This window comes from Zootoca vivipara, chromosome 3, assembly GCF_963506605.1.
Source record: "Zootoca vivipara chromosome 3, rZooViv1.1, whole genome shotgun sequence".
NCBI classification, from domain to species: domain Eukaryota; kingdom Metazoa; phylum Chordata; class Lepidosauria; order Squamata; family Lacertidae; genus Zootoca; species Zootoca vivipara.
Window position 1 is genome coordinate 77,592,821 of NC_083278.1, and position 23,449 is coordinate 77,616,269.

The window sequence follows — 23,449 nt, forward strand, 5'->3', positions numbered from 1 at the left end:
TCAAATGTCAGCTTTTAAACCTAGATCTGTGCCGTCTCTCCTCCCTCTCTCTCTCTCTCTCTCTCTCACACACACACACACACACCGAGGGAGAGAGAGAGAGAGAGAGAGAGAGAGAGAGAGAGAGAGAGAGAGAGAGAGAGAGAGCCATTACAGTGGTGCGGGTTTGAACAGAAATTATTCTTTACACTTATATTTTGGCCATTGTGTGTGGTGGCAGAAACTGTCAGCTTACTAGAATGTGCTTCTTTTCAGGTAGCGCACATAAATGTTGGTTGTCCTGTATTTCGACACGTGGCTGTTGAAAAGCAAGTAACAATGCTATTTTTTCCTCCTTCCATGTTCTATATTGCAAAAAATAAAATAAAATAAATGTAGATACTATCATCAGATTGGGTGCTGTAGGGTTCTCTTTGACGTTGACTGTATTGTCTAACTTGTGTATTGAGTCAAAGGATTTTATATCTGTATTATTATTGTCTGTATTTGCATTAGGATAAAGTAACTGCCTTTTGGTTCCAGAGGGTACAGCTACTATTGGTTCATTTAAGCTGCTGTATTTGGATCCTCTGTCTTATTGGTTTCCTCCAAAAGGCAGCACTGTGATTGCCTGATATTGTTCCCTCCAAAATGTATCCCTTTCTAGCTAGTCCCCTGTCCCTATAAATGTAGCTTTGCTCTCCTCAGACCTCAGTCTTGTTTACTTTAATAAAGAAGTGTTACTAGAGAACTGTCTCCGGCATATTATGTCAAGAGAGCTGAAATCACAAACCCCACGTCACAACACTAACTGGTCTTATTTTGTTTATTAATTGCCGTTCACTATGATTAGTATTCCCTCTGAGAAGGCTTTTCGGTGGCACCATGCTTCCAAACTTGGGGGTTCAAGTTCGCTCTCTCAGCTAATACCGTAGCTGTTGATTGACTTAGCTTTCATAAACTTGCCTTGTCCCTTTAAGAGCCATCTAAGCCAGTGACTGTCACCACAGCTTGTGACAGTGAGATCTATTAATTATGCCCGCTGTGAAGTACTAACTTTTAGCAAATTCAGATAACTTAAAGTTCCTCCATATTAATCCTAGGCCCTCTGAGCCGGATTTTCCTGCTGCGGGAACAGTTTTTAAGCCCTTCACCTTGCTTATTGGGCTCTGGGGAAGTCATGCAAGGCCTCTGGAAGGCAGTTGGAGGCTCCTCAGATTTTGGACAGCCCACAGCCTTCCAGAGGTCTCATACATGCTTCCCAGAGCCCAGTAAGCAGTGCCTGGTGGGGGGCATGTCCTGCAGTCGGGGGCGGGGTGATCCACGCCCATGAGAGTGGGGCTTGGAGCCTCTCCACCACCTCCCCCTCAGCTGTAGGGCGACTGAGGGAGAGGCAGTAGGCACCCGCAAGTCCCACGCAGGTGCCTAAGCCACCACGTCACTCCTAAAAAGTTTTGTGAGCCCAATTTTTTTTAAAAAAAACCCCTCATTTTGTCACACACACCCCTCAATGATGACACCTAGGGCAGACCACACACCCCGCACCCCTCTTCCTCCGCCACTGCCAGTAAGATAGGGATAGTCAAGCGGTGGCAGTTTCAGGGGTCTTCCTGCCTTTGCATGCAAACTCTTGGAATGTTACCTGTGTGTAAGTTGCAGTCCTACTGAAATACAATAAACTGCATTCGTACTGATATTCTTCCAGCTTTAGAAGATGCTTCTGCCTATGTAGGCATTCTCTTGAACTCTTGACCAGAGTCCTCTGTTTAAATTGCTGTGTTATTTTAATTGGATTGTTTTATTGTGTATTTTAATTATGGATGTTTATATTTTAATGTTTGTGTAATTGGTTTTATACCTCGTAAACCTTTTAGAACCCTATTTTGGCATTCAGCTGTATATAAATGAAATGATAAGAATATTAATAATGTATAAAATGTAGAAGGACCATAATGAATTCTGTGCTATATTTTCAAACTATCATTTAATCATAAATATATTTATATAATTGTATTTCTCTTTTTTGTGTCCACAGACCCACAGATTGTAGCAATGAAACTTTTACAGTCAAAATACCCGCGTAAGAAACTTCATACAAAATATGGACAGAAATAGATTGTTTTCGACTGCTATTCTAGTTTATTTAAGTGTTTTGTATGTGGTAGAGTACAGGCATCAATTTTGGGTGTTTTTTATGCTGTCATACATCAGAGCTGCCAACTCTGATAGTGCTGGTTATCTCTGAGACTGACATAGTGAATCCAGATATACAATTCCTCCCTCCAAAAGATCACCCAAGCAGGCAGTATTTTAACTTTGCTGGCAAACCCGTTTAGTCTGTCCCAAAACACAATAGTGAGCTTGCTACTAAGTCTTTTGCTAAATTTATATTCTACCATATCCTTTTGCTATATGGAAAGTAAAGGTACATATATGTTATTTTATTGCCCACTAGCTGGCACTGCCACGCATTGCTGTGGCTAATCCCTGTGACTGCCCCCACCCTGTCCCGACCCATGACGTATCACGCCCCCTCCTCCCCCCACCCCGGCTTATCCCTGTGATTCCCCCCCACCCTGTCCCAACCCATGACGCATCACACCCCCTTCCCCCCCACCCCCAGCTCATCCCTGTGACAGGTCCCACTGTGTCCTGACCTATCCCGTCCCCTCCTCCCCCCAACCCTCACCCAGGTGAGTCAGTACCTCCATTCGGCCTAGTCTGTAAAGGCTTCGGCCTAGTATGTAAATGGGAGCCAAGGTGCTGTTGAGAGGAAAGGTTTTATAAGTGCAGTACCAGTGTAGTCTCCGCTAGAGGGCACTGGTTTGCAACCTGGTTATTTTCCCATAATGCATTTTCGTCTGAGTGGTGTGTTTTGAAATACGGGATTTTGGGGTTTTTACGTGGCACAGGTGTGACATCTGTCTTTGAAAACGGTATGGGCTTGCTCTCATTTTCGCATGCGGCATTGTGTCAAAATTTGAACGCAGTAGGTCAAGCAGTTTTGGTGAAACGTGGATACTAACGGACATGGCCAGTTTACATTTTTATATATATAGATAAGCTATAACAAAACTAACACATCAATAGAAAACAAAACTTTAAAGACATTAACTGCATAGGTATATCACAGGCAGATATGATAGGAACAATGAATCAATATATATGTTGTCAAGACTTAGATAATGATTCATTAAAACACTCCACTTTTACTGTACATGTTCCACTGCAAAGGCAAATACAGTGGTGCCTCGCTAGACGAATTTAATTCGTTCCACGGGTCTTTTCTTATAACGAAAAAATTCGTCTAGCGAATCCCATAGGAATGCATTGAAATTTTTTGATTATTTTTTTTTGCCCATAGGAACGCATTAATTGAATTTCAATGCATTCCTATGGGAAACTGCGATTCGCTAGACAAAAACGAATTCGTCTAGCGAGGCAACCTCCGCTAGAAAAAAACCTTTCGTTAAGCGAAAATTTCATTAAGCAGGGCATTCGTTAAGCGAGGCACCACTGTAAAGCCATCTTTCCAATTCTTTTTTTACTGTTGAGTGTTAAGATTTCTGTTTTGAATTGAGTTGTGCAAAACAAGTTTTGGGAATAAGCTATTTCATGTGTGTCTTAAGTCACTGTAAATAGAACAACTCAAGAAACAGTGGGATAGATCTTCTTAAGAAATATAGAAACTTGTGTAAATAAAGCAATGCTAATATTTCTGCATCAGGACAAAACCCATGCTTGCCATTTCCTGCCTTGCTAGTTGAAGTAGTCCAGCCCCTCCAAGTGTCCCTATTTTCCAGGGACATCCCTGATTTAGAGAAGTCATCCAGGTTTCTGATTTGATCCCAGAATGTCCCACTTTTCCTTAAGGTGTCCCTATTTTCATTGCGGCCTAGGACCCTCGTACCTACGGGACCGCCTCTCCTGGTATGCCCCACGGAGGACCTTAAGGTCCATAAATAACAACACTTTGGAGGTCCTGAGCCTCAAGGAATTTAGATTGGTATCAACCAGGGCCAGGGCCTTTTCAGCACTGGCCCCGACGTGGTGGAACGCTCTGTCACAAGAGACCAGGGCCCTGCGGGATTTGACATCTTTCCGCAGGGCCTGCAAGATGGAGCTGTTCCGCCTGGCCTTCGGCTTAGACTCACTCTGACCCCTTATATGGGATTTGGTATATAAATTTTCCCTTGGCTTTTTTGCTGGCCCATGTAGGGCTCGGGTGAATATCTGATGTTTCCTCCCTTAATGGTATTGATCTATGGGCCACTACTAAAATGAGGCTGCATTTCAAGCTGTATTTTAATTAAGTGGTTTTTCCCCCTATTATGTTTTATTGTAATTTATATTTGGTGTTAGCCGCCCTGAGCCTGGCCCTGGCTGGGGGGTGGGAGGTGGGGTATAAATAAAACTTTATTATTATTATTATTATTATTATTATTATTATTAGGGAAATTTTGGAGGGTATGGACTTCTGAAGGCAACCCTATACTGTATAGGGAAGTTTTTTAAATGTTTAATGTTTTACAGTATTATGTTTTTTTATATGTTGGAAACTGCCCAGAGTGTTGGGGCAACCCAATAAGATGTGTGGAATATAAATAGAAAAATTATCATTATGGAATGGGACATCCCTATTTTCAACAGAGAAATGTTGGAGGGTATGGTAGTCATTATCAGGAGTCTTCCTTAGTCATCAGTCCTGCATGACCTTTTTATTAGATGCATCAACAGCATCACTCCTGTAATTGCCCTTGACTAATCTGGCAGCTTGCCTTTTATCTGGAGCCAAATACAGCGATTCTACAAAACCAATACTCACCAGTTTGTTACCAACCTAAATGCAAGGTGCTAATTTTGTACTTAAATAGCCCTGAGTCTCAGATACCTGAGAGAATATTTCTTTTCTTAAGTAAACCCCACAGTCACAGATCAAATGGAGAGATACGACTTTGGATGCCAATGTTTCTTCAACTAAAAGCAGGGCGTTCTCTGTGGTTGCTACTTGTATTTAGGAGCTCCCACTCAATGGACATAAGGACATAAAATGGAAATTTTTAAGTGGTTGATGAAAACACTATTGTTTCAATAGGCTTTCTGAGATTGAAGAATTTTACTTCTGTGGGAAGACCTTTATGGAGGAAAAACACTTTACAAGTTTAATGATAAACAATAGAGAAAAAGCAATTAAAAATTTAATTCAATTTTATTTTACAGAATGCCTGTTCTCAGCCATGTCCCATAGCCTGTTTGTTTGTTTGTTTGTTTGTTTGTTTGTTTGTTTGTAGAATTTTTAAATTATTCTCTAGTGAAAAAAGGCTTCCAGGATGGTTTACAAAGATCAGTCATAAAATACCCTGGTCTTGGGTTTAAAATCTAAAGGCCATGACACAAAAGGGAAAGGAGGGTGGGGAAGCAAAATCAGAAACTAGTAGTTCTTAGTTACAAAACTCCTTATAATGAACAGCTGAAATGGAGGGGGGGGGGACAAGGAGAGAAGGAGCTGGAAGTTGCTGGTTTGCCAGCTAAGCTAGAATGGCTCTGTTTCCCTTCTCATCCTCAATCTGCTAAATTTTTACTGCTGATTTTCTCATTTCACTTCTTCCTTTTGAGGACTGAGCATTCAGGAATTGCAATGGAGTCCACAGCTATTTAGTACTGAAAGATGAGGAGGCAAATGGTGGAGCAGTAGTGATTCTAAAATTTAAAGTGTGAGACCTAATCATACACTACAGTATGGGCAATGACATCTATTATGAAGCTGCTGGGAGAGATCATCAGGCGGTTTGGGCTGGGCGTTCACCAGTATGCGGATGATGGATGGGTGGCGGCTAACGGATTGAGGTTGAATCCTGACAAGACAGAAGTACTGTTTTGGGGGACAGGAGGCGTGCAGGTGTGGGGAACTCCCTAGTCCTGAATGGGGTAACTGTGCCCCTGAAGGAGCAGGTGTGCAGCCTGGAAGTCATTTTGAACTCACAGCTGTCCATGGAGGTGCAGGTCAATTCTGTGTCCAGGACAGCTGTCTACCAGCTCCATCTGGTACACCAGCTGAGATCCTATCCGCCTGCGCACTGTCTTGCCAGAGTGGTACGTGCTCTGGTTATCTCCCGCTTGGACTGCTGCAGTGCACTCTATGTGGGACTACCTTTGGAGGTGACCTGGAAACTACAATTAATCCAGAATGTGGCAGCTAGACTGGTGATTAGGAGTGGCTGCTGGGACCATTTAGCACCAGTCCTAAAGGAACTTCATTGGCTCCCGGTGCGTTTCCGAGCACAATTCGAAGTGTTGGTGCTGATCTTTAAAGCCCTAAATGGCATTGGCCCAGTATACCTGAAGGAACGTTTCCTTCCCTTATTGTTCGGCCCAGACACTGAGATCCTCCTCCAACGGTCTTCTGCTGGTTCCCTCACTGTGAGAAGCGAGGATACAGGGAACCAGGCAGAGGGCTTTCTTGGCAGTGGCGCCCTCCCTGTGGAACACCCTCCTTTCATATGTCTAGGATGTCAGCCACTATCTGACTTTTAGAAGACATCTAAAGGCAGCCCTGTATCGGGAAGATTTTGATGTTTGATGTTTTAGTATGTTCTGATATATGCTATGAGCCACCCAGAGTGGCTGGGGAAACCCAGTCAGATGGGCAGGGTATAAATAATAAAATTATTATCATCATCATCATTAACATTGAATAACTCTGTTTTTTCCTCACATTAGGAAATATCGGTGGGTCAAAACAAAGGGGAACTACTGGGTAAGAACAACACATTTAATTTTCAGTTGTAGCTCCCACTAGTGGAACACTTTCCCTAACAAGTTATTGCTTTTGGCACCAGGTAAAACATACCGGTACCTCCAAAGCATTTGACAGATTATAATGGTTTTGCTATTACAGTCTTACCTTGGAAGTCGAACGGAATCCATTCCGGAAGTCCGTTCGACTTCCAAAACATTTGGAAGCCAAAGTGCAGCTTCTGATTGGCTCAGAAAGCTCCTGCAGCCAATCAGAAGCCGTGGAAGCACCGTCGAACATTCGGCTTCCAAAAATAGTTTGCAAACTACAACAGTCACTTCCAGGTTTGCGGCATTCCGGAGCCAAAATGTTCGAGTACCAAGTCATTTGAAAACCAAGGTACAACTGTACAGTAATGGCATTTTTCTGCTGAAGGTTTCGCTGCTGTTTTGTGGAGTTTGCATAGCTTTTATTGTAATACAATGTACTTCTTTCTGATTCTCTGCCATGCTTTATGCTTTTAAGTTTTGTAAGTCACTTGGAGATTCCTTACGTGCCAAGCAACTAATAACGTGAATACCGTAAATAAATATGTTAAGTATACTATTGATGCAAATAGAAGGCAAGGGGAGATTTATGTTAACCTACCTTTCTCCTAGGAGCAGGAGTACGATCTGGCACTATTTGGTTGCCCAATAGAGGTCTATCACGGAGATCCATTTCGTCCTACTGTTCTCTTGTAAGCAGCTTTTAAACACTTTAGACCCATGGGAAATATGTATTTGTTTGTTTGTTTGTTTGTTTGTTTGTTTGTTTATATTCATTAAGCCCTTTCTTTGATCATCCCAAATAGGATGAAAGATAAAAGAGTGATAATGCAGCTATTATCTTCATTACTACAATTCCCCACCAGTTCCATATTTTTAAAAAGTGCCTTCTTGGCAAGAACTCTGGCCCACAAAGTTCTATCTCCTGACTGTGGAAGTGGCACTTTGCTGAATGAAAAGCAGTAGTGTACACCCTTAGTATGGGTTTGTTTGGGGGGGGGGGTTGTGTCTTTTTTGTCCTTTATACAGAGACGTGACACTGTATTTCTATTCTTTCTAGATATGAGCATGAAGACATGATTGGGACTGTTGAGGCAGATTATATTTTGTGGGAGATTAATGGCAGGAATGACTACTATTATAACACAACAGTAGAAGAGGTGAGCAGACATTTGTACACTAACCTTTCAGGTTAATCAAGAATAAGAAACCACCTGCCCCATTTTAGACCTTAAGATCATTTAGATCAACTGGGGGGGGGGATATCATGGCACCACACACCCCATAAAATGTCTTGGGGCAATGACTTCAAAATCAGCATTTTCTGCTGTTGCTCCTCAACTGCGAAATGCCCTTCCATCTGCCATTCATGAAACAGCAACCACCAGTTGCTTCAGATAAATGTATTGTGAAGACTTTTTTTTTGTCCAGGCTTTCCCCGACATCTAAGATTGAAACTTGTTTTACATGTTTGAATCTTATAAATTTCTGCTTTATTCACTTTTGAATGCTTTTATATTGCCGTTTAACTGGTTTTAGGTTGTGTTTTTATTTTGGTGATATACTGTATACTGCTTAGACATCTTTGAAATAGTAAGTGGTATATAAATGCTTTTAATAAATATGAATTTGCATTTACAATAGGGTTTTTTAATGGATGTTGTTTGAATCAGTCTTTTATACAGCTCTTGACAGTGGTAAATTGATTTAATAGCAAATTCTTCAAAACTTTAGAAGCAACATGTTTTATAGACAAGATGCAAGTATTGAAATAACTGAATCATAGAATTGCAGAGTTGGAAGGGACCATGAGGATCATCTAGTCCAACACCCTGCAATGCAGGAATAGGCAGCTGTTCCATATGGGGATTTAACCTACAACCTTGGCATTATAAGCACCATGCTTTAACCAGCTGAACTTGCCAAATGCATTAAATTCCTTTTTTGTGTAGTATGGTGAACTACACACAACAATTTATTCAATACATGGTTTTTAATAACAGAACAGTTGTATACAGCCCAATAGATATAAACTACCGTATAAGCTGCCTGCCCAGAAATTGGTTAGTTCATTCCAATTAGTATGTGAAACTTAGCTGCCACTCAGAGTTATCCTCCGGCTTCTGGACTTCACTTCCCCCTTAAAGGTTATCTGTACTGAGTATAAATGTTAAACTGAGGGCCAAAACGTATATGCTATTGCATTTAACATGACATATGTAATATTTACATCTGCACTGTCCAAATTTGAGAAAACACCAAATACGAAAAATCTAAGGATCCATGGTCGGCACACTCTAACTGACCCTTCTAACCTCTAGACCAGGCACCTTATCAACACTACATTTTAAAAATTACCATGGGAAGAAATATCAGAATCTTCAGAATTTTTAAGGGGCACAAAGTCCACCACAGATTCCTAGCCTGGACCAGTGCCTTAGTTAATTGTTGCCCAAAGGTTTTGGAGGCAGTGTCCATTGGATATGGCAGACATAGGTCCAAACAGGCAGTGGAATGCAAGGAATACCTCTGTGTGTGTGTGTGTGCGCACACACACACACACACACACACACTATCAGAGAAGCAAGGAGATGTGGTGGTGGCTTCTGGCAAGCTCTTGTGAAAGCCCCCACGAGACCATATAAGGCTTCCAAATGCTGCACTGCACATGACCTTACCTGAGATGCCAGTAAGGTTGACAAAGTGTCAGGAGGCAAAACAGGATGGCCTGAAACCTATGCAGGGTTGTATTTGTGTTACAATGCTTTAAACTTTTATATTTTCCAGTTTCATCACTATCAAGCTTAAGAGATTGATAAAAAATTAAATATGCTGTACAGCTGAGACTTTGGGCGAGACTGTACATGTGATTTCTGTTTTACTTTGTGCATTTATATTCTTTGAACAGGTACGCTGTTTGTCCAAATCACAAAATATGTCTTCAATGGTTCCTCAGGATCTAGAAAAAATCACTGCACATACTATAGATCGCTATTGGGGGAGACATGTAAGAAAATGTATATAATAAGGAAATTAATAATATGAATTCTGAAGCTCTCATGGTATTTTACCTATGAATATTGATCTGGACACACAGATTAATATTCAAGAGGCAATGCAATAATACTTAGGGCACAATCCTGTGGTCACTGGCAGTGCATCTCTAGAGCTATATGATGTTTTGGATCTCCTTCTCCAAAGGCAGCAGGTGGTGCCCTACCTTGAAACAGGAAATCTGACCTTGTACCTACCGGTACCTTATCTTACAGATAGCAGTAGAGGTAAATAGGGGGCATGAATCCAAAGCCTTCCCCTTCACACGCCAAACAGAACAAAATATACCCCATGGAAACAATAGGTGGGAAATTGTAATGTTACCCCCACCCTCTCAAAAACGCCCAGAAAGGGAGTTCCACCCTTATATCCACCCTGTTTGTGTGTCCCAAGCAGAGCTTTTAAGTATTTTGGATCTTCCGTATTTTGTCTTCCTTCTACCTACCAGCTTTACTGGTGTTCTGGATTGCATGATTTGCCAATACTTTAAATATTGTAGTGTCTTAAGCTATACATAATTATTTTTTGCAACCCAACAACTACAGAATCAGCTACTACTTATTTATTAGGCAAATACTTTGGGACATAAAGCAGGTATATTATTTGTACTTACCATATTCCTCACGTATTATGGATGTGTGTCTTATGGTAAATTAATTACATTTTCCCACCCAGAATTACATATCCTGTTTTGTGAGTGGTGGTCCTGGACTTCTAGGAACACTACATAATCAATATGAACTCATGAACCATTCTGGCATCAACTCTATCATTTGGCCTGAGGACTATGCTGGCATTTTCATGTTCAGATTGAAGATAATTGATCCAAACTACAGGTTAGCTTTAACATAATAATTATTATCTGTATGGTTAAGTATCTTCTTCTTTCTTCTTCTTTGGTGATCACTCGTAGCTGAGTAAGATTGTCTTCCATAAACATGGTTTTAACAATGAGTCCGTAAGTGACTCATTGTTTTTCTTGGGAGAAAAGCAATGACAAACCTAGACAGCATCTTAAAAAGCAGAGACATCACCTTGCCTACAAAGGTCCGTATAGTTAAAGCTATGGTTTTCCCAGTCGTGATGTATGGAAGTGAGAGCTGGACCATAAAGAAGGCTGATCACCGAAGAATTGATGCTTTTGAATTATGGTGCTGGAGGAGACTCTTGAGAGTCCCATGGACTGCAAGAAGATCAAACCTATCCATTCTGAAGGAAATCAGCCCCGAGTGCTCATTGGAAGGACAGATCGTGAAGCTGAGGCTCCAATACTTTGGCCACCTCATGAGAAGAGAAGACTCCCTGGAAAAGACTCTGATGTTTGGAAAGATTGAGGGCACTAGGAGAAGGGGACGACAGAGGACGAGATGGTTGGACAGTGTTCTCGAAGCTCCGAACATGAGTTTGACCAAACTGCAGGAGGCAGTGGAAGACAGGAGTGCCTGGCGTGCTATGGTCCATGGGGTCACGAAGAGTCGGACATGACCGTAAGTGACTGTGGAGGCCAATTCTGGATCCATACGTCCTTCCACAGTGGGGACATTGGTTTCTGGGCAGGAGCTGATCATGGTGTGGATATGCCAAGCGTGCCTTCCTTTTAACACGTTTCTCCCTTGTGTCCTGAGTTTGAATGTCTTCAAAGCCCATGACACCTTTGGTAAAGGCTGTTCTCCAGTTGGAGCGCTTGCAGGCCAATGTTTCCCAATTGTTGGTGTTTATACTACATTTTTAAAATATTTGCCTTGAAACAGTCTTAAGAAGGAGGAGGAGGAGGAGGAGGAGGAGGAGGAGGAGGAGGAGGAGGAGGAGGAGGAAGAGTAGTAGTTTGGATTTGATATCCCGCTTTATCACTACCCGAAGGAGTCTCAAAGCGGCTAACAATCTCCTTTCCTCTCCTCCCCCACAACAGACACCCTGTGAAGTGGGTGGGGCTGAGAGACTTCAGAGAAGTGTGACTAGCCCAAGGTCACCCAGCAGCTGCATGTGGAGGAGTGGAGACGCGAACCCAGTTCCCCAGATTACAAGTCTACTGCTCTTAACCACTACACCACACTGGCTCTCTTTAAACCTCTTTTGTTGAATATAATTATACCTGAATGGAACATGTTTATAAAGTTGTAATTATGTTAATTCCTAAGTGTTTGGGACACATATTCAGAGTAGATCCATTGAAATCAGTGGGCTTAAGTTACTTAAATAGTTTGATTTCAATGAGTCTTCTTCGAGTATATATAACTAATATTGAGTGTCATATATGGTGTACATGGATCAATGCCTTGTCGTGGCGAAGGGGCTTGAATAACTCAGAGAAGCTATGAGCTATGCCATGCAGGGCCACCCAAGATGGACAGGTCATAGTGGAGAGTTTTGACTAAACGTGATCCACCTGGAGAAGGAACTGGCAAGCCACTCCAGTAACCCTGCCAAGAAAACTCCATGGACAAAGACAACAGGCATATAAAAGTTATGACGCTGGAAGATGAGCCCCTCAGGTTGGAAGGCGTCCAACATGCTACTGAGGAAGAGCGGAGGACAAGTACAAGTAGATTCAGAGCTGATGAAGCGGCTGGGCCAAAGCCGAAAGGACGCTCAGTTGCGGATATGCCTGGAAGCGAAAGGAAAGTCCGATGCTGTAAAGAAAAATATTGCATAGGAACCTGGAATGTAAGAACCATGAATGGAGGTAAGCTGGATGTGGTCAAAAATGAGATGACAAGAATAAATATCGACATCCTGGGCATCAGTGAACTAAAATGGAAGGGAATGGGTGAATTCAGTTCGGATGACTATCATATCTACTACTGTGGGCAAGAATCCCGTAGTAGAAATGGAGTGGCCCTCATAGTCAACAAAAGAGTGGCAAAAGCTGTAATGGGATGCAATCTCAAAAATGACAGAATGATCTCGATACGAATCCAAGGCAGACCTTTTAACATCACAGTAATCCAAGTTTATGCACCAACTACTGGTGCTGAAGAAAGTGAAATTGACCAATTCTATGAAGACCTACAACACCTTCTAGAAATGACACCAAAGAAGGATGTTCTTCTCATTACAGGGGATTGGAATGCTAAAGTAGGGAATCAAGAGATAAAAGGAACAACTGGCAAGTTTGGCCTGGGAGTTCAAAATGAAGCAGGGCAAAGGCTAATAGAGTTCTGTCAAGAGAACAAGCTGGTCATCACAAACACTCTCTTCCAACAACACAAGAGACGACTCTACACATGGATATCACCAAATGGGCAGCATCGAAATCAGATTGATTATATTCTCTGCAGCCAAAGATGGAGAAGCTCTATACAGTCAGCAAAAACAAGACCTGGGGCTGACTGTAACTCAGATCATCAGCTTCTTATAGCAAAATTCCAGCTTAAACTGAAGAAAGTAGGAAAAACCACTGGGCCAGTAAGATACAATCTGAATCAAATCCCTTATGAATACACAGTGGAAGTGAGGAACAGGTTTAAGGATTTAGATTTGGTGGACAGAGTGCCTGAAGAACTATGGATGGAGGCTCGTAACATTATACAGGAGGCAGCAACGAAAACCATCCCAAGGAAAAGGAAATGCAAGAAAGCAAAATGGCTGTCCAACGAGGCCTTACAAATAGCGGAGGAGAGGAGGCAAGCAAAATGCAAGGGAGATAGGGAAAGATACAGGAAACTGAATGCAGATTTCCAAAAAACAGCAAGGAGAGACAAGAGGGTCTTCTTAAATGAGCAATGCAAAGAAATAGAGGAAAACAATAGAATGGGGAAAACCAGAGATCTGTTCAAGAAAATTGGAGATATGAAAGGAACATTTCATACAAAGATTACCATAATCAAGGACAAAAGTGGTAAGGACCTAACAGAAGCAGAAGACATCAAGAAGAGGTGGCAAGAATACACAGAGGAATTATACCAGAAAGATATGGAGGTCTCGTACACCCCAGGTAGTGGGGTTGCTGACCTTGAGCCAGACATCTTGGAGAGTGAAGTCAAATGGGCCTTAGAAAGCACTGCTAATAACAAGGCCAGTGGAAGTGATGATATTCCAGCTGAACTATTTAAAATTTTAAAAGATGATGCTGTTAAGGTGCTACACCCAATATGCCAGCAAGTTTGGAAAACTCAGCAATGGCCAGAGGATTGGAGAAGATCAGTCTACATCCCAATTCCAAAGAAGGGCAGTGCCAAAGAATGCTCCAACTACTGCACAATTGCGCTCATTTCACACGCTAGCAAGGTTATGCTTAAAATTCTACAAGGCAGGCTTAGGCAGTATGTGGACCGAGAACTCCCAGAAGTGCAAGCTGGATTTCGAAAGGGCAGAGGAACCAGAGACCAAATAGCAAACATGCGCTGGATTATGGAGAAAGCTAGAGAGTTCCAGAAAAACGTCTACTTCTGCTTCATTGACTATGCAAAAGCCTTTGACTGTGTCGACCACAGCAAACTATGGCAAGTTCTTAAAGAAATGGGAGTGCCTGATCACCTCATCTGTCTCCTGAGAAATCTCTATGTGGGACAAGAAGCTACAGTTAGAACTGGATATGGAACAACTGAGTGGTTCAAAATTGGGAAAGGAGTACGACAAGGTTGTATATTGTCTCCCTGCTTATTTAACTTATATGCAGAATTCATCATGCGAAAGGCTGGACTAGATGAATCCCAAGCCGGAATTAAGATTGCCGGAAGGAATATCAACAACCTCAGATATGCAGATGACACAACCTTGATGGCAGAAAGCGAGGAGGAATTAAAGAACCTTTTAATGAGGGTGAAAGAGGAGAGCGCAAAATATGGTCTGAAGCTCAACATCAAAAAAACCAAGATCATGGCCACTGGTCCCATCACCTCCTGGCAAATAGAAGGGGAAGAAATGGAGGCAGTGAGAGATTTTACTTTCTTGGGCTCCTTGATCACTGCAGATGGTGACAGCAGTCACGAAATTAAAAGACGCCTGCTTCTTGGGAGAAAAGCAATGACAAACCTAGACAGCATCTTAAAAAGCAGAGACATCACCTTGCCGACAAAGGTCCGTATAGTTAAAGCTATGGTTTTCCCAGTAGTGATGTATGGAAGTGAGAGCTGGACCATAAAGAAGGCTGATCGCCGAAGAATTGATGCTTTTGAATTATGGTGCTGGAGAAGACTCTTGAGAGTCCCATGGACTGCAAGAAGATCAAACCTATCCATTCTTAAGGTAATCAGCCCTGAGTGCTCCCTGGAAGGACAGATCGTGAAGCTCAGGCTCCAATACTTTGGCCACCTCATGAGAAGAGAAGAATCCTTGGAAAAGACCCTGATGTTGGGAAAGATTGAGGGCACTAGGAGAAGGGGACGACAGAGGACAAGATGGTTGGACAGTGTTCTCGAAGCTACGAACATGAGTTTGACCAAATTGCGGGAGGCAGTGCAAGACAGGAGTGCCTGGCGTGCTATGGTCCATGGGGTCACGAAGAGTCGGACACGACTAAACGACTAAACAACAACAACAACAACATATGGTGTACAGTACATACAACAGGTCAATAGCAGAGATGACATCTAGCTGTTACTTAGGAACACAATAACATAACAGATTTTCAGTGCAGTGTGCTGAATATCACCCAGAAAACTTTAGTTATTGGATGACAAATACAGTAAAACAATTTAAATAAAATAAGCTACACAGAACTCTGAATCTTACCCATTTTGTGTTATGGGAGGGTCCTGGCATATCGCCTCTGCACATGTGCTAAACTGATTGTATCCAAGGAGGAAGACAAATTCAGTCAATCTGCAAGTATAGTTTGTTATTCTTTTACACACAATATTTTCTTAGAGTAGAAAAACCTCACACACACCCATGCAGAGAGTGTTTTTCATCTAATTTAATCTCTGTACAAACATCAGCAATTACAGCTTCTTATGTACATATGGTAAAACAGTTACATAACCAATCTCAGAAATGAGGGTGCTGGGGGAGACCTGCTGTGGTAGCATGCCCTTTTTCTTATATTCATGCAGAGAACACATGCTGATACAGAAGGAGAATCATCCTGTTCCTGTTGGTTAAGGCTATCAAGGACTACTAGTATCAGTAGCCCCGTCTCTGAAGGGCCCAAATGTATCTGTCACCACTCCTCTCACAGTATCATCACTGTCATGAATCTTACACTTGATTTTTCTGAAGCAGTAATCATCTAAAAATTGACCCTTTCGGGGTTCCCCTCTAATTATAAGATGGTTTCCCTCTCATTATAAGACTGTTGTAGTTTACAGTTATGAAAAAATAATGTTTAGTCTCTCATTTTTTATTCCAGTTTTTGTCCTTATGAAGCTTATTTTGCAGTTCACACACACGGCATCATTGAAAGGTAGGCATTAGTACCCTTGATTTGTTGGCATGAGATCAAGCATTAGTTCCCTTTCCTGCACAAAAGTTTGGTAAAAATCCGTTGAACAAACTCCATTTTTCTGAAATCTGGGAAGATGTATTAACTTTCTACATTCTTAAAAAGCCTAGAAGCTTTCAGATGTTTTTCTAGTTCAATGGAAGATTGATAATATGAATGTTAACATTCTCTATGTGTAAAAAATTGACTCAGAAAATTAGATCATGAGCTATGTACAATTTCACCTTCAGGTCCAACCCTAGATGTTTGATGTGGAGATGCTTTCAAAAAGTGATGCCTTATGCATATAAAAACCACACAGACTATGCTACATTCAATGTTGATACTAAGAAGTAGCTATTCATGATGATACACTTTTACTACAAATACACTGAAAATTCAAACAAGCAAACAAATTATGTTCCTCAATATTCCAGCCATGTGTTAAAATACCCACCCTACTAAAAACAACAACAAAAAGTGACACCTTGAAGACTAAGACATATTGTGGTAAAAGCTTTTGTCAGTTACATAAAAATACATAAAGTGAATCCTCCAATGACCGATGTGTGTTTCTACGCAGGGAATGTGGGGTGGAGGTGGTAGAATCCAAAATAAATGCATTTCTGACAATCTGTAACTTCCACCATCATTAGGGTTGCCAGACTCAATAGAAGACAGGAGTCAGGACTTCTGTGCCTTTAATTGCCCTGTTCTCTTTTGAGTCTGGAAACCTTAAAGAGAAACCAGGAGACCCTTTGCTTGGAAATTAAACAAAGGGTCTGCTGGTTTCTCTTTAAGGTTTCCAGACTCAAAAGAGAACAGGGCAATTAAAGTCACAGAAGTCCTGTCCACTGTTGAGTCTGGCAACCCTAACCATAGCTGCCAAGTTTTCCCTTTTCTCGCGAGGAAGCCTATTCAGCATAAGGGAAAATCCCCTTAAAAAGGGATAACTTGGCAGCTATGACCCTAACCATCATCCTTGGCAAACTTTAATAATAGAGCATTAATTTTGATGGAAGAGGAATTCTTTCTAACACCTGAGATAAAGGAATTTATTCCTGTATCCTTACCAGAATTCACCATTTTGAATAAAAGAACACAGCAATATATTTGTACAGTATACAAAGCGTATTTGCCATTTTTATCTCTATGGAGCTCAAACGGGTTGAAAGGCAGGATATACACATGAATTAACAATATTGAGCCAGTTACAGGTAGGTAGCCATGTTGGTCTGAGTCGAGGCAAAATAAAAAAATTCCTTCAGTAGCACCTTAAAGACCAACTAAGTTTTTATTTTGGTATGAGCTTTCATGTGCAAAGTTATCTGACGAAGTGTGCATGCACACGAAAGCTCATACCAAAATAAAAACTTAGTTGGTCTTTAAGGTGCTACTGAAGGAATTTTAATATTGAGCCAGTTTGTTTGAAAGTGGGGCAAATGTTTCTTGACACCTAGGGCTCTGCCCAGAGGACAAGGTGGAGCCATAATACAATCCCAGCAGGTGCACATAGGTGCTTTGAAATCCCATTGGACATGCAAGCAGATGGCAGAGACAGTTGTCTTGTTCACCAGCAGAATGAAGCCTTTGGAGCAAAATAGGAGCAAAATAAGATATGGGTTCTTTTGAGGTGGAGCTGAATAGGAACACTCAGGTAGCAGAGAGTCCCTGCTTCCATTACTGGCATTTCAATCTCTTCAGTTCCATTCTGAAGAGTCTTGTGGGGAGAAGATTACATGTAGGTCAATCCAGCAGTTGTTGCTGCAGTTTTGATTGGAGTCACTGCTCTGACTTCTGCAGTTGTGGTTGTAGCTATGGTGGCCTTGGTGGTGACACAGACAGCAGCTTATAAAAGTAAATGTCTTTGTGCCAGCATATAAATGTCTCTGTGCCAGCTGCATATTTTCCCCCGGAAGGAAAACGACTGGGAGATAAATTATTGGGATATTTAATAATGGGCTATATACCCCTTCTTGCCTATCTCCCTAGTCCCACCCACCCACAGTTTCTAATCTGTGGGATAGGTTAGCCATGCTGGGCCAATCTGGTTTTGTTCACTGGAGCAGTGCCTGGAATGGGTTCCGAATTCCCCCTCGAAGAAGGGTTGAGTATGGTATGCGTGGTGAGTGCCACAGCAGTGTCAAGTTTGGGTGAGAGGGGCACAGGCTGCTATAACACACCCCAGCTCTGTGCAGGTGTTCCAATAACATTCTACATGTATTTTAAGCTAAACAAATAATTACGTTCCATTCAGTGGAAAGAGCTTGCGACAATAAAGCATTTTTTTGTATTTTTAATATTTTGTTGGAAGCCGCCCAGAGTGGCTGGGGAAACCCAGCCAGGTGGGTGGGGTATAAATAATAATAATAATAATAATAATAATAATAATAATAATGGGACGCGGGTGGCTGTGGGTTAAACCACAGAGCCTAGGGCTTGCTGATCAGAAGGTTGGCGGTTCGAATCCCCGCAACGGGGTGAGCTCCCGTTGCTCAGTCCCAGCTCCTGCCAACCTAGCAGTTCAAAAGCACATCAAAGTGCAAGTAGATAAATATGTACTGCTCTGGCAGGAAGGTAAACAGTGTTTCCGTGCGCTGCTCTGGTTCGCTAGAAGCGGCTTAGTCATGCTGGCCACATGACCCGGAAGCTGTACGCCGGCTCCCTCAGCCAATAAAGCGAGATGAGCGCTGCAACCCCAGAGTCGTCCGCGACTGGACCTAACGGTCAGGCGTCCCTTTACCTTTATTATTATTATTATAAGGATCCAGCTGCTCATTGAATGAACACACACACACACTTATGTTCCTTTTTTTTGTATTTTAGCCTAAACATGCTTAAGATTGCCGGTTGGGCTTGTCTGATAGTTATTTTCTTTTGGGGAGTCCTTGCCTTCAGCTACTATCGGTATGTGAAATTATTTCGGGAACTCCATTTTGCGGACCCAATGGCATCATTTCATTCAGATATTTCTTCAGATGTTTCTTCAGAGGACGGAAAGAAATATGACTAATCCAGTTACAAATTATTACCTTTATTTATTAAACTGCATGTGAACATACTATAATGTAATGTTTTAAACAAATGCTGTAATGTTTTAAGCAAACGTAATGTTTCAAACTAAGATTAATACAAGTATACTTTTAAACACAATTTTCTACCATTCTCTAAAACTCTAAAAAGCTGAAAATCTTATATTTTTCAAAATCCCAATCCCAAATTGGTTCATTCCTTCTGTGTAATAATTTTTTAACAGTAAAATAAAATATTTATTCAGGAATGGTTCTGTGATGTTAACAATGACCTCTGGATACTCAAGAACTGAATTATTACCACTGGTTGTTTTTTTTATTTCATTTTTATTGAAGATTTTCTTGTGCTGCAAAATAAACAAATAGACAATGGAAAGTACATATACTGTCTCTACTTTCAATTTATAGAGTCTTTTTCACAGTAAGTGAATGTTCAATATGAGACACTAATCCTTAGCACTGTTCATAGTACAATTCATAATGGTGGTAGATAAGTGACAGGCTTGGGTGTTAGGAAAAATGTGTGTGAACAAATATTTATAGCAAGCAATAAACGTGTTCTCAAACTCTCTACCTTCCATTCCAATTTGATATAGCTTAAAATTACTGAGACCCACCAGTCACAAAATTGTAGCAGAGGGAGGCAGACTTTGGTGTAATCCGCTAGCAATTACTAACATCATTTTCTTCTGATTCTTCTTTGAAATTTCTCAAGTTTTTTACTTCAGCAATTTTCTTGTAACAAGGAGTTTCATAGCTCAGTTTCATTCATGCCAACAGCACATTGGCTGTGAAGGCTGTTGAAACTCAGCCTCTCCATTTTAGCCAGAAATTTGCTAATTTGGAGTAGAGAAAGATTTTGCTTTATAGTTCCTCCTCTCCCTCTTGTTTCCCCAAGCATTTTTATCCCTTGTCATACTTGTGCCTTATTCTCCGAACTGCCTGTTTGTTTCAACCCTCCTCCCTGTTTCTTTAGCATTGACTTCTTCCCTCTATAACAACTTTTCTATTACCACTTTGTTATTCTTTAAAAAAAATTAACTCTGTATCTCTTTCTCATTTCTTTCAGCATCTTTCCCCTGCCCTCAGATGAGGGACACCACATTCCCTCCCGCTCTTAACTTCTTTGTCTCCCAGCCACCTTTACCTAGCATATGGGGAGCTGTTGGTGTGGGTTTCAGTCCAAACAGAAGTCAATGGCACAATCAGGGGCAGGGGGAGGGAAGAGACACTGGGCAAGCTGTGGCACTGAAGTTCCCCATTGGTCCTTGATATATCATTTAATAAACACTAGGTATGGCAATATGTGGTTTAACATGATGGACCATTTAGTGTTTGTGTCCCCCCCAAGTGTAACTGAACTCCTGACAGCTCCATAGGAAGGTGCTTTATACCAAGCCAGATCATTGGTCCAACCAGCTTAGTACTGTCTACACTGACTGGCAGCTGTTCTGCAGGGTTTCAAACAGGGGTCTTTCCCAACCATACCTTGAAATGCTGTGGATTGAACCTGGGACCTTCTCCACACAAAATATATGTTCTATCATTGAGCTGCAGTCCCCAACTAACATGACCAAAGGTTAGGGATTATGGGAGCTGTGGTGCAACAACATCTGGAGGGCAACCATTTCTCCCTAGTTTAATATTTATTTATTTATTTATTTATTTTATAAAGCAGTTTGTTGTTCCTTACACTAAAATTCTCAGAATGATAAACTGTATCTTAAACAAGAATTCACCACCATTAAATAAACTCTCCCCCACGTCACTTTTGACATTCTTCTGAATTGAATTTGATAACTGTTTAAAAAAACATCTGAAAATAGCACATTGCAAGCTTCAAATCAATATCAAATTGGGAGCTGAAAGGGAACCTAGTAATGATCAGTGCAACAATCCATTGAAAGTAATTTACCGAAAATGAAAAAAAAGAGTGCGAGAAATGCAGCATTCTTGTACAGTTCATTGGTCTTTTGGCCTAGATTTTGAAACTAGACTGTCTTTTCTTTGGGTCCCAAATGCTATGTACAAAACAGGAAAGGAGATGGGGCACCAAAGGGCTGCTACAAGGTTTACTTATGATTCTTATGGCCCCATCCCTTTATTTGCATATTTGCCTCTGAAGGCAGCCCTGTTTAGGGAAGCTTTTAAGGTTTAATAGATTATTGTATTTTAATATCCTTCTGGAAGCCGCCCAGAGTAGCTGGGAAAACCCAGCCAGATGGGTGGGGTATAGGTAAATAAATTATTATTATTATTATTATTATTAGCACGCACACACACACACACGTATATGGAATTATGTTTTCCAAGGTGCTGTGAAATGGCTGTGGGTCATCCTGGGAAATATATTCTCACTTCAACCTGTGGGATTGAGCAGCCTGTTCACTCAAGTACAGTACAGCAATCAGGTGCTCTGTTTCTGTGCCACCATTGGTTGATACAGAGAGATCATGAGGTAGTGTTGGTTGCTACAATGGTAATTTGGGGACATAATTGGGCAGCACTTACAAAAGGCTGCTGGGCAGTGTGGGAGCAAAGGATGGTACTAGGAGACTAACTAAGCAATTGGGAAGGGGATGTCAGAGGAGTGTCATGCCAGGGGACAGCAGACCTTTCTCATGGTAATTACAGCTTGTGCGCACAGAGAATGAAAAAGTAACAGGAAGCAGAACACGACCATAGCCATATTTCACACCTGGAATGTTAACTGTATCCTTATGCAGATAACATGGATGTGGTGATCACCATCAATTTGTTCATAGGTTTAAAACAATGCTACTGTAATTAATTTATAGTCCTGTTCAAATTATAATCTCATTATGGCGAAACTGACTGTGAATTAGGCATAGCAACTGTCAGCGTCATGTGCTTTCCCTACTTCTGTTCTTTGTAGATGAGAAGAGCGAGCTGCTGCTTTCACTTTGGAAGAAATCACAGTTCTCGCCAACGGTCTTGAAAGACCTACATTGGCTCCCAGTACGTTTCCGAGCACAATTCAAAGTTGGTGCTGACCTTTAAAGCCCTAAACAGCCTCGGTCCGGTATACCTGAAGGAGCGTCTCCACCCCCATCGTTCTGCCCGGACACTGAGGTCCCGTGCTGAGGGCCTTCTGGCGGTTCCCTCGCTGCAAGAAGCCAAGTTACAGAACCAGGCAGAGGGCCTTCTCGATAGTGGCTCCCGCCCTGTGGAACACCCTCCCACCAGATGTCAAAGAGAGAAACAACTACCAGACTTTTAGAGGACATCTGAAGGCAGCCCTGTTTAGGGAAGCTTTTAATGTTTATTAGCAAAATAAAAAAATTCCTTCAGTAGCACCTTAAAGACCGACTAAGTTTATATTTTGGTATATATATTCATACCAAAATATAAACTTAGTTGGTCTTTAAGGTGCTACTGAAGGAATTTTTTTATTTTGCTTCGACTCAGACCAACACGGCTACCTACCTGTAACTAATGTTTATTAGATTATTGTATTTTAATACTTCTGTTGGAAGCCGCCCAGAGTGGCTGGGGAAACCCAGCCAGATGGTGGGGTATAAATTATTATTATTATTATTATTACTACTACTACTACAAACTTGGGACTGTCGTTTGATAGCCTGGTTTGCCAATTCCTTTGCTTAAACCGAGTTTCCCCAGGTAACGGGGAGTCTGTGATTTGTTATGAATCACATAACGGGAGTCTGCGATTTGTTATACCGTAAAAAGAACTTCCTTTTGCACATGAAGGAGAGGAGGCTAGCGATTGATGGTGTTAAGTGCCGCTTGCGAGGCGAGGGGAAGAGGAATGGTCAGAGTGCAAGTGGGTTTGCAGGGTGTATCTGAAGCGGAGGAAGTGGGGCGGGCCACTTGAACCCCCGCTGACCCGGGAGTAAGACCCACCAGATTCAAGAGTAACTTAATTCTGAGTAGGCACTGTTGGGATTGCATCGTTGGGCTCTTTCGGGCAGTTCCTTCCCTCGTCGCCTTGCTGCTGCTGCTGCTATCGGCCAGCCAGTTGCCCTCCTCCTTTTCTCCTGCTTGCCTCCCTTCCTAGCAGAAGCACTGCAAAGGGGCTTCCAGATGGGATCGGGCGCTGCACACTCCTCCTCCTCCCTAATCCAGCGGGCGCACGAGGCCACAAAGAAGCAAAAGGGCTCGAATCCTGCGTGCGCCCCGTTCTGAGCTGGCTGGCCAGCTGCTCACCCCGCCTCTCCTCCTGGGCTTCTGAGCGGCGGCGGCGGCTCCTTCACATACC

The 23,449-nt window shown here is 41.9% G+C and overlaps 1 protein-coding gene across 1 annotated transcript in view; it reads left to right on the top strand.

The window, feature by feature from the left end:
• Window positions 1–19,190, top strand: part of CATSPERE (catsper channel auxiliary subunit epsilon) — a 62,585-nt gene extending 43,395 nt beyond the window's left edge. Inside the window, exons 15-20 of the mRNA XM_060273275.1 lie at window positions 7,375–7,454; window positions 7,823–7,922; window positions 9,671–9,769; window positions 10,492–10,652; window positions 16,106–16,159; window positions 19,004–19,190. Of these exons, the coding sequence (XP_060129258.1) occupies window positions 7,375–7,454; window positions 7,823–7,922; window positions 9,671–9,769; window positions 10,492–10,652; window positions 16,106–16,159; window positions 19,004–19,190 (681 nt within the window). The remainder of the gene's footprint in view (window positions 1–7,374; window positions 7,455–7,822; window positions 7,923–9,670; window positions 9,770–10,491; window positions 10,653–16,105; window positions 16,160–19,003) is intronic.
• The last annotated feature ends 4,259 nt before the right edge of the window (window positions 19,191–23,449 follow it).